At 38.4% G+C, this 20,672-nt stretch overlaps 1 protein-coding gene across 1 annotated transcript in view; it reads right to left on the bottom strand.

Moving 5' to 3' along the window:
• The window catches only part of LOC108575470 (neurexin-1a-like), a 279,829-nt gene that overhangs the window by 212,793 nt on the left and 46,364 nt on the right, over window positions 1–20,672 (bottom strand). The window contains exon 4 of the mRNA XM_017938285.1: window positions 3,793–3,936. Within this exon, the coding sequence (XP_017793774.1) occupies window positions 3,793–3,936 (144 nt within the window). The remainder of the gene's footprint in view (window positions 1–3,792; window positions 3,937–20,672) is intronic.

Below are 20,672 nucleotides of genomic sequence, written 5' to 3'. Positions count from 1 at the left end.
TAAAGCATAATACTATAATCCTATGCTTAAAATGTATTTTCTTGTGGCCGCCTGACAGTAACCTGTAAATCTGGCGCGACAGTGCACGTGTTAATAAGTAAATGTTGTTGAAATTATATCGTGTTTGATATCATTTTCATCAGAAAAATCTCAGCAACATGTTAAAAAAAATTCCAGATGAAAAAAAGTAAAATTAAATTATATTTTTCTATTAGGATTTGTCGGGCCGTGAAATCTCGTAAAGGAAACCGACTGGTGTAGCAGCAATGACGCAGACCTAGGCGTAGGACCATCTATACTGTCACTTGTAGAATCCAAACTTACTGACTCTTGTAGAGAATTTACTGATGTACAAAAATTTTCTGGTGTACACCATAGCTAGAGAAAATAGTTAAGTAATAATTACCAATTACCATAATTACGATAAAATATAAATAGCGATGGAAGAGAAGAATTTCTTAGTGTCTTTTTGTATTATCTATTTCTAATTCTTCCATTTAAAATCATTTAAGACATATCACATTAAACGACGATTAGTCATAATTGAGCCACTCAGAATCCTAAGTGACCAACTCCGTGAAATAAAATTTATCAAATTAGTTTTACAAGCATCTACTTTTCTACTAAAATTGCTACAAAAATTGGAAGAATATCGAAAAGTTAATCATTTTGGCTTCTGAGTGGCTCAATTACGAATTAACACGCCTTTTTTTCTATCTTTCGATACTTCACTTCTACTCCTGAATTTTACGTAACGTGATTAAAAATTTGATTCTAAGAATAAAAAAAAAATCCTTGCGAAGGAAAGAAATACAGTCTTAAACTCCAGGATTCAGAGATATAATTACTTTCTCTAAGTTAATCGTAAGTTACGGAACAGTACATAGAACCAAAATAAAAACGTCATAACAAAGTAAATTCACTGTAAACTGTACGTTCTTTCTTTGTGAAAATGACGGTTTTATCTTTACCTTTTAAAAACCTACCTTCTAAAACTTCCGACGTTCTTCACATTTTACAATCCTTCGTAAATTTCTACGATTTTACAACTCTTTGAAAGTTGTTACAATTTGAAGAGAGATTCAGCCTTCAGACTATAAATACTAGATCATCCCTTAAGTAATGTCGTTTCAGCAGCTCAGTTTCAATACAAGAATAATAGTATTTACACTTACTATTAATCGATGATATATGTATTTATCACAGCTTTCGAGAACTGTTTGCCATTTTTCATGCACCCTTTTAATCTTCTTTTAAAAGAAATTCTTATCTTTAGGATTAACCCTTTCGCGACTAGCGCCGGTTATATCCGGCAACCACTAAGCCCGTCGCATTGGCTCGCGCCTCGACAACTCAAAGTGAAGATTTATTTTAAAATACAGAACAAGGCCTCAACAACATTCTCTTTATCCGATACACCCTTAAGTCCTCTGCTGTCCCAACGAAATCCTCTAAGATTTTAAAAACGCGAGACACTTAATGTGTATGGTATGCACTAATGGCACGACGACCCGTTCGTTAGTGGCGTACTCATGGCTAGTTCCGCCGTCGCGAAAGGGTTAAAAAACTGATCTAATGTTAACTTCAGGTGATCTGAATTTTTGAAGCTTCTGCCATTTGAGAAGTTTTCTAGTGAACGCAATAAATGAGAATCCAATTTACAAGAGAATATCGTAGAAGCGGTATTAATTTTCATTTCAATTATCCAATTTTTTCTATTTCTGTTTTTAAAATCTAATCATTCTCAATGAAAAAGTACTTTAATGCTCCACATCTTCAAGCACACTGCACAAATTTACCAAATGTACTTCTACAGATTGTAAATCAAACCTAGAAAGAATGAACAAAAAAGAAAAATTTTGTTTTTGATGTGTACGAACATCGAGCCAAGATGAGAAGCGAAATTACTTATACACTCTGTCCAATTTAAGAATAACCTCGCTCTCGGACCGATTCTCGTCCGTTCTGCGCATAGACAGAGAGCGTAGCAGAGGGTAGGACGGAGAAAAACGTAGGCGGTTAAGTGGGGGTTTGGACGTTCTAGTGGTTCTAGCCCTGTCTTAGGCACGCCCCATGCGCGAAACAAGGTTACTCTTATTTTGAACGGACAGTAGATATATTATACGTTCTTTCTCAAAAATTGGAGATTAGTCCTTTAAAGCTCCGTTAAACTACCGAACAGTCCGTTAAGTTAAGGCGCCTTGTGGTACATATGGCCCTGCAAGGTGTGCTCTCTTCCCATGCGCGAAGCGAGGTTATTCTTAAATTGGACAGAGTATAGTATACCTGATAATTGCCATAAATCATATTTTCATTGCTGTAGAACGTTCTTAGAGCAACGAGTATTTGCGTACAGTTAAAAAATTCAACTTCCTCCTGAAGATACGCGGATGTAATTGAATGAGTCTCGACGGAGGTAGAGTATCCGCAATTTTCAAGCAATTTACGGAACACGTCAGAGATATTTACTTCTTATTTTACGTTACATCCCAGCGTCGTCGCATAGCGACTTGAGAGGAGCTTGTAAGAAGCAACGACTGCAATGCGACTGACGCGAATATTTCGGCGGTTCCATGTATATTTAATTCATGCGAATGCCGCAGAAGGTTTCGACAGGCAGCGAACGAAATACACGGAATTCGACGTATGCCGGGAACAAATTACAGAGAGACTTTTATTTCACTCCTCGGAGGATTTCTTCGTCGACTTATTCGAGGATCGCTCCTAAAATCTTTAATCTCGGTTTTTGCGAAATTTTGCACAGCAATGAAACGACAGAAATGTAAATGGTATTTGACATTCTTTTTTTTTTACACGTTTCTATTTTAAAAATTATGCGAGAAATTGAATATTTGCTGGCGAACTTTTTGTGATTAAATTTCCAAAATGTTTGCTGTGTTTAAATATTATGATTTTAAGTAATGGTGAAATTTTTTCATTTCTCTGGTAAATGAAGGACAGATGGAGAAAATAAGGAAAGAACAAGTTTCGTTACTTCTTGTGAACTTAAATAAAAGCTCACTTGAGTAATTAAAGTTGCTTGAATTATAGAGAAAATAGGGGAAGTTTGAAACGAATGAAAATACTTCTCAGTATCAAAATTCTTTCTTAATTTAGTTTGTTGTGTTCAGAAAGAGAAGCATGAAACAGTATCGAAATAAATTCATGGATAAACTCACCGGAATGTTTTTTTTATATGTCAAGTTAAATTTTAAAAATTCGCTACTTTAATTCTGTTCTAAAAATTACTCGAGAAATTAAATACCTCCTGTCCAATAGTTTTCGATTCTACTTCCAAAATATTTTCTGTATTTAAACATTTTTATTTTAACCCTAGAGCGGTCTTCGGGTCTTTTTTGACCCACCGCCTTTTTATATTTTTAGTAATTGTTGCTGTTATCAAGTTTGCGTTCCTTAACACTATTTTAAACGTTTATTGTCTAGGTTCATATGTCGCGTTGGAAACAAAAATTATTAGGTCCTTTTTGACCCAAAAGTCTTAAGTGTACAGTCAAAACGGAGACCGCTCTAGGGTTAGGTAGTACTAAAATTTTTCATATTTCTCTAGCAAACAAACGATAGAATAACAAGAAAAGAAGAAATTGCATTTCCTATTTATTGGCGGTAATAAAAGCTCACTTAGATAATTAATGTTGCTTGAATTACAATGGAAATAAGGCAAGTTCGAAAGGAACAGAAGTATTTCTCAGGAGAAAAATTATAGATTTAATTCGACGCGTTTAGAAAGAGGAGGATCAAACGATAACAAAATAAATTCCTCGACGAACTTACCAGAATAAAACAGAAGCCCATTCGGTTGTCTTGTCTTGAATTGCAAGCTGATAAATTCTTGCGTGCTCAGAACTGGATCTCCTTTGCTCAAATCTATCGTGAGGTACTCTGTTCCTCTGAAAGAGGCTTCGGAAGGCGCTTTATCTGCAACAGAAACGGCGAAAAATTTACAGTTAGTCAAAAGGTAAATAGAGCGTGGAAATCTGTTACAAATATAAAGCGTACGACAAACGTACGTGACGAAATTGTATGTTAAAAAATCAGAAAGTCACGTGGAGAAATATGGTGGACCACTTGGAAGAGTATGCAAACGTACGTGACTAGTCGGTAACTAAAAAGTTGATGCAGGTTTGCAAGAGTTTTGTTACGTTTAAACCGGATAAACGACATGTAGTTGTATTTTGTTACAACATGGCCAATAAAGAAATAAACTTTATTACTTTGTACAATTATCGTTGTAAATAAGGTATCTTTATGTAATTCAGTGATTTACACCTTTATTACCGAACTGTTCTGCCGAAATAACGAACAATTGTCGTATTTCATACGTAATTTCATTATATCCGGTGTAATCTGAATTTGCGCGTGTCGTCCGTATTTAAAAGTGACAAAAGACCGAATATATTAAATTTCTATATACAAGGTGTCCCAGTTATTTTTGATCAAACTTCACCAGTGTGTTCCATAGGTATAAATAAGAAGAAAATGTCATATAAACATAGGCTGTTTGAAGCTTCGTTAAAAAGATATAACGAAAATACGAAATACGAATTACTGTAATTTACAATCTGTAGAAGTACATTTGGTAAATTTGTGCAGCGTGTTTGAAGGTATGGAACATGAAAGCACTTCTTCATTGAGAATGATTAGATTTTAAAAACGAAAATAGACAGAATTAAACGAATTTTTGCACTTCACAAATAGAATACCACTGTCGACTGAAAGTCAGAATGTAACGCCAGAATGCACCAAATGCTTCGACTATAAACAGTTACTTTTGTCACAGTACGTATTTTTATTTTTATACTGCACTTTCTAAGCAGTCCTCGCGTTTCGTATTCCAGCGATGAATAATAATTGTTCCACCCAGTACACATCGAGTGTTTTCCGACTGGCGCGTGTCGCCGCGAAAGGGTTAAACGCCATAAAAATACCGCGTCGTCGAAATTCACAAAGCCGGCAGGAAGTTGTGTTCACTTGAACCTCAACTTAATTAAAAGCAATGAGCGGCAAGAGTACGCGCTTCTTCCTTCTCTTTTTCTTTTTTCACAATACACTCGAGCTTTTTAATTCAGTCTCGAGATGTCTGATCTCGGCTACGTCGCAGCGAATGCACGTCGCGCGGCACCGACGAGACCCCACTCATTATTTTCCATCTTCTCATTGTTATCGCGCGACCAAACAAAAGTGTACCGACACCAGGGCCAGGCGAAAAGGCCATAAGACGGACTTTAATGGCTCTGGCGTCACGCCAAATCGCATCGCTTCGGGCTTGAATGCACAGACCCCGCCGATTGAAATGTTCATTACCACCGCAAATCATCCGCCGATTCGCGACCGACAGAACCGCGCCCCTTGCTAACTGTTCCCTCGTAACCGTGCTAACTTGTGGAAACCTTCGAATCAATGACACGTGGATAGTTCCAGCTGAAGCAAAATTTCGACCGTAAGGGAAGAACTGCAGAGGTTTGGTTTTTAAGTTCTACTTGCAAAGATTGTTGCTAAAATTGGTTGGAAATTTTTCGATGGAATAGAACGGTGTGTACTGTTTTGTATAGATACAGGGTTGCTCATATCAATGTGTGAATGTTTATATATTGCTTGTTGTTCAAACGTGAACAATAGGTCATTTTTCCGAATAGACTACAAGCCAACTTATTCAGTTTATTAGTCCTAACTAAAGGCCCATACATCACGACACCACATGCGCAGATTCGCAACAATTCTCGAGGAAGTCACACTTAGAATTAGTCGGGTAACATCATCGAACGTACATATTGAGTTAAAAAACACAAAAACAGTATCACCCACAACGAGGTGTTTAATTGGTTGATCAAAGATCGGAGGCTCTCCCGGTCCGGCATCGTACAGTTATCACTGTTGAGGCTTTCGGGTGTAAGTCATGTCCTTATGGAATTATTTTTCCAACTTTTCGACAGTATTGCAGCTAGCTTCATCAGGGGTCTGAAGACACACCGATGACATCTCACTCGTCAATTAACAAAAACAAGAGCCTTCGCTCCGTTAAGTTGTCGTGAGAGCAGTTCGCGGATTCCGAAACGGTCGAGCACCGTGCCGTTGAATTACCGAAAGAAACACTTGTCAACAAAATTGCAATACCTAGAAGTCGGGGTTGCACAAATCTAGAGATTGCATGTTCGGACTAATCTGAGGAAACAACGACCACTTTTGACCAAATTTTAATTGTCTTTCCCTTTCAATACCTCGAACAATATATGCAAATTTCAAATTTACATGATTTTATTTTCAAGCTGTTGCAACTTCTTTGGCGAGCAGTGTATGTATTTTGGAAAATAGAGAAATATACTTTCGTAAGATTCGCGGATATTAATGCATGCGTGTGTAAATTCACTTGCAAGGAAAGTGGAGGAACCTAACCTAAAAATGTTGATTTCAACACTAAACCTCGCGGGTATGTAGAACGTAATGAAGTATATAATCCGCTTATTGAATTTTTAATTCTGTAACAGTAGAGGAAAAGTTTATTTTGAGCTAGTTGAGGTTACGATCTCACGAATAAGAGAATACAAAATGGCCGATCGTTTTACTCGGTTTTCCGACGATTTTCAACTTTCTTCGCTGAATTAGAAACATTCGTTCAATGAAATTGGTCAATTTCATTCTCGAAGCGAATAATTATACGGAAACTGGTTCGTTGTAATGTGTCATTGTTCGTTCGAGATTTTATTATCAACGGAGCTATTTGAAGTTACGATGTCATGAATAAAGATAGACTGATGTATCCTTCGTTACTGGGCATATTTCATGCGCAATACAAGGTTGGCGATGTCCATTCCGATGTGCTAATTGAATTATGTCTGTCTGCATAGCTTTTGGAACAACTAATACTGCTGTTGACAAACTCACACAAGGTGGGCCATGCAAAACAGGTCACCTAATTATCTTCTCTAACTAGGTACTAGAAAATTTTGATACGTAATTTAAATGTTTATTTAGTTAATTAATATAATTTAACTGAAATTTCGATTTTTGAAATTTGAGTACTTTTACTCTGTTCGGGCGTATCGACGACCGAACAATACATCGGCCTTTCCATAGAAACAGTATTTGTAAAGAGAAGTCTTAGAAGTCATGGCCCGTCGATTGCTTTGTTACAGTAAAAATTTCGAAGACTCTACACCCGGACACCACATGCGTCAAGACCATAAAACAGACCCTCGACACCAGTAATCCTACGTACACAGCAATATAACAAATCTATGTGCTAGGATGTGCTCGTGGTAGTTGCAATCAACTTTCGAGCCTTGTCGATTTTAGCACGTGGTGTGCCGGCTAAATCTAATAGGTTCGTCTTCGAAGGACAACCTCCGTGATTAGGAGGACAAAACAACTATTGCTATTGACTAAACTTCTTAAGAGTGACTCGTGGCGTGGTCAGATGACTACTGGCTGTCCTTTCCGCGAAAGGTCCCACGACACCTCTGTGCAAGGATGCATCGCGGGGGTGAGGCCCTCGGATAGGTTGAATACATTTTTCGATAGCGGTGGGGAAGGGTGGTTGGCGAAAACTATTGGTTAAAATCATAGGTGGGAAGACTACACGAAAATGCCACCCCCCAGACCATAGGTCACTCTCAGGTACCAAGCGTACCCTTGAGTGACGCACGCGGGAATTCCGAGTGCCTCGAACAATGACCGTAGCAGACAATAACGTTAAGACGCGCTTCGGCTCTGGTGACCATATGAATGCAAAAATGTGCAAGTGAAAAAAGGGGCGAAGACTCTAATTCGAAAACGAGACAATGAAAGGTAAAAACAAGTTCTTAGATTGAAAGACTACGATTGCCGTGGTGTCATAAAATTACCGCTGCTACGAAACGAACGAAGGCGGAAAAATATGTACAAATAGAACTACATGCTAAGAAATCTAAGGGTCGGGCGGCTGACATACCTGTAGAGGATTAAACACTATGTAACAACAATTTCCCCACTTCCACACTATCAGACACTCCTCAAGCATCCCAAAAACCAATCACCACACACTTCGACCACCTTCTACACGTTCGAACCACCAATGAAAAATCACACCTAGTTGATAAAAGAGCGAACATAGACACTCCAAGAGAGAGAACTCGTTTAGCTTTCGAAGCGCACACTACAACTATCACGCGACTTTAGTGGAACTCTTCGGACATTAGTTTATCGGGAGAGAGCGACGCGAAACAAATATTGTAATATTTTGTGCCGCATCATACTCTTCTAGTTTCTTCTTTTACTTGTGGCAAACACTGTTGCTCACTTTCTTCGCTTTTCCTACTTGAATTAAATGGCGAATAATGGTAGAACGTCTTACTTTCACGTTGAACTGTATTTTCCTCTCGAAGCTTCTCTTCTTTTTTCCTTCTCCTCTTTACTCTCTCTTTGTTTATTTCGCTATTCTATGTAACGTCTGTGATTCTCGATTTGCATTCTAAAGGAGTCTTTTCTTATGTAAATAAATTAATAAATTGATATATATTGTTTCGTTATATCGAGGAATTTTGTATGTTGGCTTGATTTTTGTAACTTGGGATGAACTTCTGTGTCGCAGAATAACGATTTTATTTACGACAGTATTTACATTATACCTGTGCTTTCTGTAGAATAAAATGAATTGCTTCTTTTTCTTTCTCCCGCAGCCTTTCAGGCTTTGAGGGACGTAATGGAAGCAAAAAGAAACTGTAAATTGCGTTGCATCATGCAACGAGCTGTCGTGATGACCGATAACATTTCTTTCAACCCTGTATTTTATTTTTATACGTAATGTAATTAAAGGAAAATGTTGATTTGATGGAAAGAGAGCGGCGTATGAAAGTTCATTCGAAATATTGACTTCACGTCGATCCACAGTACACAATGCTTTTTTCTCCTAGAATTTCGTCGATTAAACAAAAAGTTTCCATAATATTGTATCTTGTAACGAGGAAGTTAATTAGCACGATATCAGTCGCCATTTTGTTTGGGAAATTTCTCGATTGTTATTGGTAAAATTCTAGCATAATGGTTAATAACGACGACACTGAATTATCTTCGTGACAACAGGTAGCTGTATTTTTCTCTTCCACTACATCCTAATTTCTCACGTCACATCGAGTGACGTATCTCAAAAATCCTTAATTTTCAGATATCTGCAAAAAGAAAGTCTAAAAGTGAGCTAGTTTTATTGAAAAGAGCGTAACAACTATTTAACAAGAACAATGTTACAATTCAAAATAGGGCTGCTTTAACCCTTTAACTTATAGCAACGTGTCAGACTCGTGGCAGAGATTCTGATGAAGATGTGAGAAGAACAGTTATATTAGTAAGAAAAATTCATTGTAATCCTAACTTTCGTTTGAATTTGTCAGACTGAGGATTGCCAAATGTAATTAATCTGTATCAGATAAAAGCTTTTGTTAGATAATACAGTACTAAAACAGTAAATTGCTGACGCTTAGATGCATAGTGAGAGAAGAAATCATAGATTAGAGGATTAATAGTAAGCAATACACATAAGCAGTATTTTATTAGAGACCCTCAAATCCCAAAGTCTATTATCTAAATTGTAAAAGAACAAATATTTTTTTCATTACTAAATGGTTGAGTGTGTTATGCCGCGGCAAAGAGAGGAGTTTCGAAGAGCGTTTCTTAGTGTGTAAAAGTAGTTTTTATTAATATAATACAGGAATCACGTACAAAGGACGTTTTCACTATGAAGTGCGCGGGACAAAGTGAAACCAACTATTACCTGAAATGTGTCAGGACGCTGTCCTTTATCCCTTAGCTTTTCCTGGAGTTTGTACCCTTATGAGTAAGCCGTTCGAGCTTCGAACGGCCAAAGGATCCTCCTGATGCGTCAGGATAGTGACTAATTCTAAGCGGTGTCACTATCCTAACAATACCACAAAAATTTCAAATATTGACTTTTGCGAGTTGCCACTATTCTAGCAAACGAACGACATGAATTCTCTAAACTCACGCAATCCTAATGCAACCAAGAATTTTAAAAATACCGCAGCGGAGGACATGTTTACGGCCTGTTTACCGTTAGTAAAAATACGTTTACAGTTGTCGAGGATGCAGTCATAGACATTTTCACGATTACTGCAAGTTACAAACCTTAATTGCCGAAAATTACTTTATGACACACGCGAGGGACACACGGTCGCATAAATCGCTACCTTAAACCACGGTTCGCTACGAGATCCTTAGAGACGCAAACAGGATACATGCCCAGTTCCTGTGAAAAACCAGATAATTTCTGGTTAGGTTAGGCAAAAAGATGAAGGCGACCTTGATTATTCGTGGAGAAAATAGTACCTTTGCAATTTATCAGCAATCGAGTACCGATGATCTTTTCATTTCGAGCATCTTTCCTCAGACTATCGAATGCGCCTGAAAAATCGCGGCGACCGTTACACCGAACACCCTGTATACCTCAGAAATGTCGGCTGCAAATACCCTCTCCAGCCAAAGTATTCCACTTAATAGCGCGACATTGTTCACTTGCACGTCCCCTGGCCCTGGTCGTTTCAGTCTCTACGAGAGGTGCGCGCGAGTGTCAAGAGGACCGTCGAGCTGTTTGCGATTGTAGCGCTGTCTAGCTCCGCGAAGAAAGACACTTTCACGGATGGTGAAGCCTGGCCATCCGGTAGAAGATCACCTCCGACGCTTCCTGTTCTCAGTCTCAGAGGGAAATGGACGCAAGAGGCGGGTGAGCTCGAACTTTCCCCCCTTTTCTTCCTCTCCTTCGAGGAGAGAGGACACACGTAGAGGTGTCATTAGCCACGTCTAAGGGTAAAATCCTTAGGAATCCTCTTTCCGGCTCAGTCGTTCATCTTTGTCTCGTTGTTCATGCCGCGCTGGCTCGCCTCGAAAGAAAAGCGGCGAGAGGGTAAACGAAACGACGCCGAGGATCTAATCCCGTTAAACGAAAGCGGTTTGCATCGACTTCGTTCAACTGAGGGAAAAAAGAGTACTGTGATGTCGTTTGAATGTGTCCTAGGCTCTTTTAGCTATTTCAGTGTTCTTTTGCTTTTACTGAGGGTTATAAAGGAATTTGAAGTTGAGATATTTTTATCACGTTCTTATGATGAGTAGTTGTAAAAAGTGTGTTAAATATAATTATTTCAGGTACGTTTAACATTAGAACAACCGGAGTTAAATGTAGTGTATTTTTTCCCTTCTGGTTTATTTAGGTATACTACATAAAGAACTTCGAAACTAGAAAAGTTAATATAGTATAATTACTTGTTTATTTCAACAGAAGTCATCAGATACTTGGCCAAAGGCATTTTAATCACTTCTGTAATTTAAAGTACGAAATCTGAAATCCGTCATTTTTACGGGTTTGGTTATTCTAGTGTTAAGTATCATTTTTGATATTAATATTTCGTACATTCAGTTATTACAAAGTCAATGAAAAAAGTCTCCATATAGATACTTTGTTAGAATTGATCCATAATTGTAACTAAGAAAAAAGAAGAAAGTGACAGAAATGAAATCGAAAATTTTTGAAGTAAGTAGAAAAGACGTTATTCAGAATATTTTCTCCAAAATAGCGTTTATATTTATAAAATTATTTTTCACTGTACTACTAATAAATATTATATTTATAAATAAAGTAACGTAAATATCATCTATTTATGAGACTCATTTACAGAAAAATTACATTTATAGTTCAGCTTTTTCTTACAGCTGTTTCTACAATTGCAAAATTTTCCTGTTTTCATAACAATACATTTTCTAATTGACGACTAGTTTTATTTAACTTGTAAATATTCATATGTTGCTCCAATGCAAACCTCATTTCATTCATTTGTTTTAATTGCGAAATGAACCATTTATGTTTGAAAAACATTTTACTGTATTAACATTTCGCAGGCAAACGTTGATATTTCCTGTTGATATCAACATTTGCGCAAATAGCTTTTAATCTTTCCAAATAATTACAGTCCCAACTCTAAAGCACAACTCAAACAGGTGCTTTACGTGGCAAACTGTTCCTATAAATACACACGTTTAGAAGTGAATCCAATCCGCAACGAATTAATAACTCGCAATATCAACGAATTAATAAAATTCTTCTTAAAATTCATTCAGATTCCGGCTGAAAACCCCTAGGAAAGGAAAGGAAATTCGAAACAGCATTCCTAATTTACCGCAAATTATACGAAAATCTTCGAAAATAGGGTCCACGCGGGGTGCAGTTTAGGTTAGCACGTTTCTTCGTTTATTACACAACGGTCGAGCCACCGGGAGTGGTTGAAGGAGAACTTTTCAGCACGCGATTGCTTCGACTCAGAGGAGCAAAGTCGAGCAGCGCTGAACTGCGGTTTGAAACGGGATTACTGGCGGGCTAAAGCTCACCAGCATCGACTAATTGTGAAACACGCCCTCGGAGCACCGTGACCCGTTGAATTATGAAGAAACTTCGACCCTCGTTCCGGGCCAGATTTCTTTCCTTCTGCGATTTATGGGATATGAAGAGTTGCGGGGAAGAAAAAGGTCGAGGGTCCAATTTTTGCCCATTATGATATTTGGGATTATTAAGGATTATTTAGGGGAGTACACCACCTCGATGCGTTTAAAAGAAATTGAACAGTTTGGGAATTTTGAAAAACTTCAATTTTTTTCGGAGGATATAAATGTAACTTTCAGTCTTTTTCCAAATTTTACAAAGTAAACATGTTACGAGATGGAGAAGTTATTTGTTACATTTAGAGAGCAACGTGAAAGAAATTAATTAACAAGCATAGTAAGGGATAATTTAAGGATTCAGGTAATTGACTTGTAAAAGAAAATGAAATTAGTATTTATGTTCTCTTCTTTTTCGTAACACGGTTCTCCAATGAAATAATCATTCACGAAGTTCCTGGGTTAGAAATATTTAACGAATGGTTAAATAAAATGTACGACCAAGTTACTATTTCGTTCACTCTGTTCTGAAGTTCTGGAGTAAGTACCGTGCTTTTCTCACCGTCCTCTTACCAGAAAGTACCCTCGTGCCCACTCCGTGACCAAATCCTCTAGCAACAGTATTTTTATTCTTAAAGCAACGTCGGGCTGCTTGCCATACCTAAACTTTCTCTTGCCTTCTTCCAAACAATCAATCCTATGACACTAGATAGTTGCGTGACTTTGTCTCCTCTCGTAAACACTTTCTCTGATCACACATAGTCTAAAACTGCCGTTCATCAGGCCTTCGGCGGGCAAGGTTGCCCGCCGATGCCCGCGGGCAAAGCTGAGGGCAAAGTCGCGGGCTGGCGATGCCACATGCGTTAAAACGGAGTATATCTTCGAAATATGATTCTCCTTTTTACGATGGTTACCACATACATATGTACATATTTACATACATACACGCACTGCTGCCCGAGAAGGCGTGGCTTGTTGCCCGCCGATTTGTTTACGCCCGGGGAACGCCCATTACGCTGCCCGTGCGGGCAATGACTGAACGGCACTGGTCTAAGTTGTACTATCTGCCACAAATCGTGCAAAAGCAGAATAGCGGCGGACTAATTGCCTTCGACGTTTTCTCTCCATCAGTTTTTCTCCGATGCATCGACACCCTCTTCCCGTTACGCCCTAAACGCGCTATTTTAGGGGAGGAATGCACAACGACCGAAGAGGTGTTCGGAGAAGGAATGCTTGGGAATCCTGTGGAGTCTCCGCGAAATCGGGAATTTCTCGCGTGAAGTGGGCCTAGTCGCGAAATATCCAGGCCCACTTGTCCCTTGAACTCTTGGAGACTCCAGGATTTATGGCCTCTCGAGTCCTAGTGACCGAGTGTTGCAGGCAACGCGAAAAAGGATACTATTGTCTTTTGGAAACAAAATTGTGAAGCCATAAATCCGGCTACAGAATTCCCTTAGGTTTCTTCTATTTTACGATTAAACACATAATATAGTTTCTACATGCGAACAGTAAGAAACAACGCGTTTGGCCAACTCTACATCCACGAGTATATCCAATAATTGAAGGAAGTCCACTTTAATTCTATCTAGCAATAAGTACACAAATAAAATGCTTCGTTGTACCGATATAGCGTGATTGCAACTGTGTTTTAACTAGAATACTTGGACGACTTTTCTCCCTGTACTCTTCATATCGGTTCACCACACTTCACGCGTAACGAACACCTCGATCATCTGGGAGGTAATTTGCTCGTCGCAATTGTGCTCAAGATTAACACTCAAGTGTTAAGAGAACGTAAGGTTTACGAACCAATGAATTTCTTTACTGGAATGTCATTTTTATCGCATTTTAGACCGAGAATAAAATATTGTTCAATATATGAAACTGTTTCAATTATTGGAAGTCGATTTGAAAGTAACGTAACTGCAAACGATGTTATTGAAATGTTTAATGGCTCCTTTAGATGCTAGTATACAGTTTGTTTCATGGTTTTCGTGTAATTTACTAGTTCATTCGTTTGACACTATTTTATAACGTAAAGATTCTTATTAAGATCCCAACTTTTCGTAAAACTAGAATTGTATATCTTATGGCGTAGATCGCTGTCGAATGTCTGCCAAGTGGAAAATAACGTGCTCGCCATTTAGCGTAACGCAATTATCATAAAACGCTGCATCTTCTGGTGCAGCGTATCCGTGAATCGCGATAATTATGCGATATCCGGCAGATTGGTGTGTCGCTTAGCACAGTTTTGCCCCATTGGGGGTCATTTGCTACGCCGTCTCGCGCTCCCCTAAATCGACCGTTCGATTTCATAGTAATTTCCAACAGTAGATGTAAGTATGGTGTAATTAACGCACACTGTTCCAACGGCAATTAAGCCGTTTACCGGTTTATTGAATATCTTTCAGGCGTACATTTGTCGCCCGTAATTATGGCAATTCTTGAAGAAAATATTGAAATTTCTTTGAAGTCGCTTGGTTATTTGAACGCTTAACTGTGTCCATTTCGACGGTGTTATCGGTATTCGAACACAGTATGATAAATGTATTCTTTGATGAAATATTTTCGAGGAATATGTTTGTTAATACTATTCCGTTCTTAGATACAATATTTTATGTATACGTTTAAGAGAAGGAAAATTATCGACTGAAATATTTCACTGAGAGGTCAACTCCTACTTTCAGTGATAATTGTAATTAATATCATTTGGGAATATTATACAGAAGTTTTGTTTCAACAATAAATGGAACTTGAAATTATCATTTTACAACAATTCACCGAAGAAGGTGAACAAAAATTATCGTTAATTTTTTGTTTGGCTTTAAAAATGTTTGGTACAATTTTCCTCCAAAATTATAGTACACAACACATGTATACGTATACTGCTTGAAAATACCTTTATATCTGATAACAGCGTATGTACTTAGCTCCTCTTGCTTTCGAAACCCTGATGTTTCCAAGTTAACAATAATGCATCGTGATTAAGTTATGATTTTCATAACTTTCACGTGGTAATTAGTAACTACTTATCAATGTTCGATTAAATCTGATTCTGATAACGAGTTAACTACGTCTGGTACATCGATATTAAACAAGCACAGCTTTGTACCAAGGAAGTAATTACGTAGTATGTTATAAAGCTTTGTTAATTACTCTGTATATATCCGGAAACCTGTGCAACGCATTTTTCCGAGAACGAGATAACCACCGATATGTAGTTTCACTGTATTTCATGTCAGCTACTTTAAATTAATTTTGTCCGATATTAAACGGGCTATTTATACTGCACTTAAAACCTAATTTTTAACGAACAACGTTACATTCGCTTAATTGAGAGATTTAATTAAAAAATTGATATCAAATATGTGAACACAAAGTAGTATCTATTATGGTATCATGTAAAACCAAATGATATTCTGAGATACGTATGTAGTAAATAATTATATAAACGAAACGACAAAAATATACTTTTCTAAAATTACAAATATTAAACTGAACTATTACAACTGACTATAAAAAATATTGGTACACCCTGTACATCCTTGAAACTTTAAGATTAAACCTACCAACTGTTTTAACTAACAATTTCTCTTCTGTAAGAAATGCGAGATTTCGGCGGCGAAGTGGTGGCCTGGACTTTGTCACCCAGGAAGAGAAAGCGCGCGGGTACCTGAGGGTACCATAAACTAAGCCCTTTCCCCGGAAAGTCGAACGAGGGGGCTCCAACGCGGGATACGACACGGAAAGGACACTCTGGAAATAGCCGTCGAGCGAGACGCACACCGAAGTACTTAGCAATCGCTTGTCGCTATACTTTAATACATTTTTGGTTAATATCCTATCCTGTGTTAAATTTACTTAAGTTGTGCTGACACTTCATTGTCTTCCATGATAAAAATCATCTGTTCCTTCCATATGTTTTATTTCTCACATGAAAATATGTCTGCTGATTCGAAAAAAATATTTCGTAGGTACTGTACCATGAAACTTCTCTGGATGAAAGCACAATTTTTTATCTTACTGGAAATGGGTGATTAAAATAAAAGTTTCCTTTTACACGTCGAATTTTCTTTTATTAACACGGCTCGGAAAGAATAGTTCTTACAAAACTGTTTCTGGACACCCAAAAGTGGAAACCCGGGGTCCGCTTATACCTACGAACTGTTTCTGCTATTGTCTTCCAGTGTATAGTCGGGGCCACGATATAGCGAGGTCGTAAAATCGGTTAGGCGTCAAAGTAAACATGTTTTAGCTGCCGGGACCCCGAAATTGACAGAAATACGAGCAGATAAGTACTTGAAACCATGGTCAGGACCGTACAAAGAATTCTTGTATCCAGCGAAAGTCAAACTGATTCTAATATATTTACTGAAAATTGAGTTCAGCTAGGACAATTTAGGGTTTTTTTCTTCTGGGAAAAGCCGCATTTGGAAGTACGGTTACAAGATGCAGATAGAAAATGCAAAAGGATTGTGTAGCTTTAATATTAACATATTTTCCATTTGTAAATGAAATACCATTTTCTACTTGAAGTACCAAATCATATGCTACCATTCGTTTATTGTTGGAACCCTCAAACAGACTGCAACACACGGCCTTGAGTGCCGCAACATCAATCGATGCCGATTTTTGAGAGTTTAATTTACGACCTCGCTATATCGTGGCCCCAACTATATGTAGAGTGTCTTGACTCTAAGACGAACCCCAGACACATCTGGTGGACCTCCTAGTGTCTTCGTTTAGAAGAAATAATTAATCCATTAGAAATAAATTAAAACCAATGCATATGTTCTAAACCAATTGAAAAATAAATAAGTCAACATATCTCTATTCCTCTTTCTCAGCCACTGATTACATTCTCCATTTCTTCGTGCTATCGCCCTACAGGACAGATCCATAATCAACGAGGCAAGTACGCGGAGTCCTTTATGCAGAATAACGAATGATACACATGCAATTACTAATCCGTATTAATCGCCGACCATTCATTAGGAAGTCAGCAATGGGCGGCCCTTTTCTGGAGGGGGTGCTTCTGCTACGTGGTTCCGCACCTGGCGCACTCTCACGATCAATCGCGCCCACCCTATTTTCCTCCACCTCCGCCGCCACCCGTTTTACGGTAAATCTCACGGCTAAACTCCGTTGGTGCAACCGTGGAAGACAATGGCCAAGTAAGCTAGAACGCCAATAAAATGGCACGTTCGGGAAAGCAATTAACAAAATACGACCGATCGTTTTACACGATTTCCTGACGATCCGGAACTTCGTTCGCTCGATTGCAAATATTTATTCAACGAGATTGGTAAATTTCGCGGATTTTGCGCTGCCGGCTAAACGAGGTCGAAAGGATCCACGAAACGAAGGAGGGTGATCGCTTTCACGGAAGCTTTATGAAATATTCTTGCAATGGCTGCTGCGAGGAAAGGAGGAGAGCACGGAAACGGAAGTGGAGAAGGAAACGTTTTGGATTCTAGATGGATAGAGTTCGGTAATGAAATTATGTAGAATCTGTATTGTTGAGTGTTTTTTCGTGTAATAGTGTATAATTACGCTTTGAGTTTTATAGAGTTAGAGTTTGTGATTATACGGTGTGGGATTGCGTAATCGGGAAAGAGGTTAAGAACCGCAAATATAAACTTATAGGAGGAAGTCAGTAGCCAAGTTGTTTCTAGGGATGTGCGTGTACGTGTGTGTGTCAGTGTTTTGTTTTGGAAGAAAGCGGATCAACAAATCTCGGGAGTAATGACCGAGGCCAATGGCCCCGGTAAGAAGCGAAAAAACATCGAACGAAGAGCGTGGAATCACGGCTTGCTGGCAGTTTTATGAGAGAGCTGGCGACTGTGTATTCTCTTGCATATTGTTTTTCCGTTTAAATGTCTGTACATGTACGTATATTTACTTGTTCATTTCTGTTCGTCGAAATTTCACTGCGACAGAAGTTCAAAAGTCTGTCGTTAAATGGCAACACCATATCCACTCCTATCATTTTAGTTGTGCTTTTCCCTGCCATTTTAAAATAATACATACTCGGTTAAATTGAACCCAACTATCCCCTCTCCTTCTCCATCACCAAGCTCAGCAAACATGGACAAGAAAAGTGTGAATAAGCGAGACGCAGCAGTTGAAAAGTGCTACCGCCTGCGTTGTAACGAATCGGTCAATATCAAAAATTGAAGTTACTACAATTTTCATTCTATCTTTATGCAAATAGTGCCAGTAGATTGGTGAAGTTTTCCCGATAAAAATGAGTACAAACACGAAATAAGTCGGAGTAGGCTTAACAGTAATCAGTTTTAAAAGTGTTCCCAAAAATTTGGGGTATTTAAATTGATGACTGGTAAAACTAGTCCGATTTATGTCATGTTTGGGCTCATTTTCATCGGAAGAATCTCACCAATTCATCGATACTCCTATCATAAAGATAGGATGAATCTTAGAGAAATTAAAATTTTAACATTGAAGGATTCGTTACAACACAGGCTGTATTCCTTTCAAGTATCATGTCTTAACAATAACAGTAAACAAACACCAAATGGAGACTGGTCTTTAGCCGAATATTTTCTGGAAGAACTTACCCAACCAGTATATGGGTCGTATCTAAATATAATCACAGACAATTGATTCACTTCATTTAGCTTATGAGAAAGATGCTTGATGAGCACAAATTAATTATAGTTAAGCTTGATATCTGTGAGGATATACTGATTACTAAACATCGATTTGCTTATACAAGTATCTTTGCCTTTAAAACCCATAGCAGACAGCAACTTGTGTAATATTCAACCAGAAAGGAAAAAGTAATATTTTGGTCGTTTCCACGATACATAATGTAGCTGATATTTTGGAAACATAAAAAAGTCACAAGTAATCGAGTACCACAATCGTGCCAAAGGTGGAATGGAGAAAATTTGGCAAACTAAATCCAGGAGATAGCTGTTTCCTGTTTTCACAATCTTGAATGCAAGCTGTATTAATAATGTAGAGGCTAACCTCGAAACCAAAGAAGACAGCATGTCAAGAGGGATGTCCCATCTGTCCATCCAAATCTGACAGAAAATGGAGTGCTTGGATTCTGTGTGTGCTGATCAAATCATTTGTAAATCATGCCAGTGAATTTTCCCTTTGGATATAATAAACAATACTTTTTCCATACTTTATAATAAGCCATAATTCAATTTCTTTAGATTTTTCACTTAAACCACTTTCACAGTCACCAGCGCAATTAAGGGTTAAACGTGACCAACAAAAATTCCATAAGATAACTCACAAGGTCCACAGAAATTAAGCAAAAATCTATTCGCCAGAGCGTTATCGCAGCTCGCTAAAATATTCATAGACTGGCGTAGCATAAACCGCGTTATGAAACGCACTATAAAAGCGGAAGTTATACTCTCGATTGCGGAGAAGCTCTTTTATTCCGTGGAATAACCAACCGGGGTTGAACGTGGCCGCGCGTCCAAGAAGTCACGGGAAGATTTTAATAAATTCCGACGGCTCTGAGAGACGATAAAAGTAGCATTAACGGTGTCGTTCGATCTCATCTCCGACGTCCTCGTTGTCCTCGTCGTCGTCCACGCGGGATTAACCGAGTAATCTCTCGAAGAGCTTCGAGGACGGGAGTAACGAGCTCCCAGGAGGAACGAAGACCTTTTCTCATCTTGGAAGTCGTGTTTCTCGCTGCGTTCCTTTTCTCTCGTCTCTCCCTCTCTTTGCTTTTCCGTCTTCTTCCTGTTCTTTCTCCATTCTCGAACAGGTGCAAAGAAGCTCCACTTTCTCATTTCCTCGTTGTTGCTCTGTCCTCTTTTACATAGGAAGTTGCTTCGATTTTCCAAGAAGGAACAATGAACAAGGCAGGGGGAAGTAAAAGTACTTCCTTGATGGAAGCCAGGTTTAAGTATTGAAGTGGCTAAACGCTGGCCCCTTGCCGCGAATAATTGCGAATTTCGATAAATATTTAAAATCCCGGGAAAATTTCGCCGAGTTTGCTAACGCGAGAGAACGGGCGAATCCGTGATTCGAACTTCCGACCTTTCTGATTTCGTCCGGTTCCTATCAATACTTTCCGAACTTTTCGCGACTTTCGAACAGATTTAAATAAGTCGCCGAGGATTTCTCTTCGAGCACAGATTCGCTAAGTGGATGCCAGATAAGCTAAGAATACTCTTCTTTCATTTTATATCTCTTATTCTTTCACGGATCGTGTACTCTGGCGTTGTTTCGAAAAATGTCAACAAGGTCCT

Source organism: Habropoda laboriosa, unplaced genomic scaffold (assembly GCF_001263275.1).
Source record: "Habropoda laboriosa isolate 0110345459 unplaced genomic scaffold, ASM126327v1 scaffold276, whole genome shotgun sequence".
Lineage (NCBI taxonomy): Eukaryota > Metazoa > Arthropoda > Insecta > Hymenoptera > Apidae > Habropoda > Habropoda laboriosa.
This window is presented reverse-complemented; position numbering and strand designations above follow the sequence as displayed.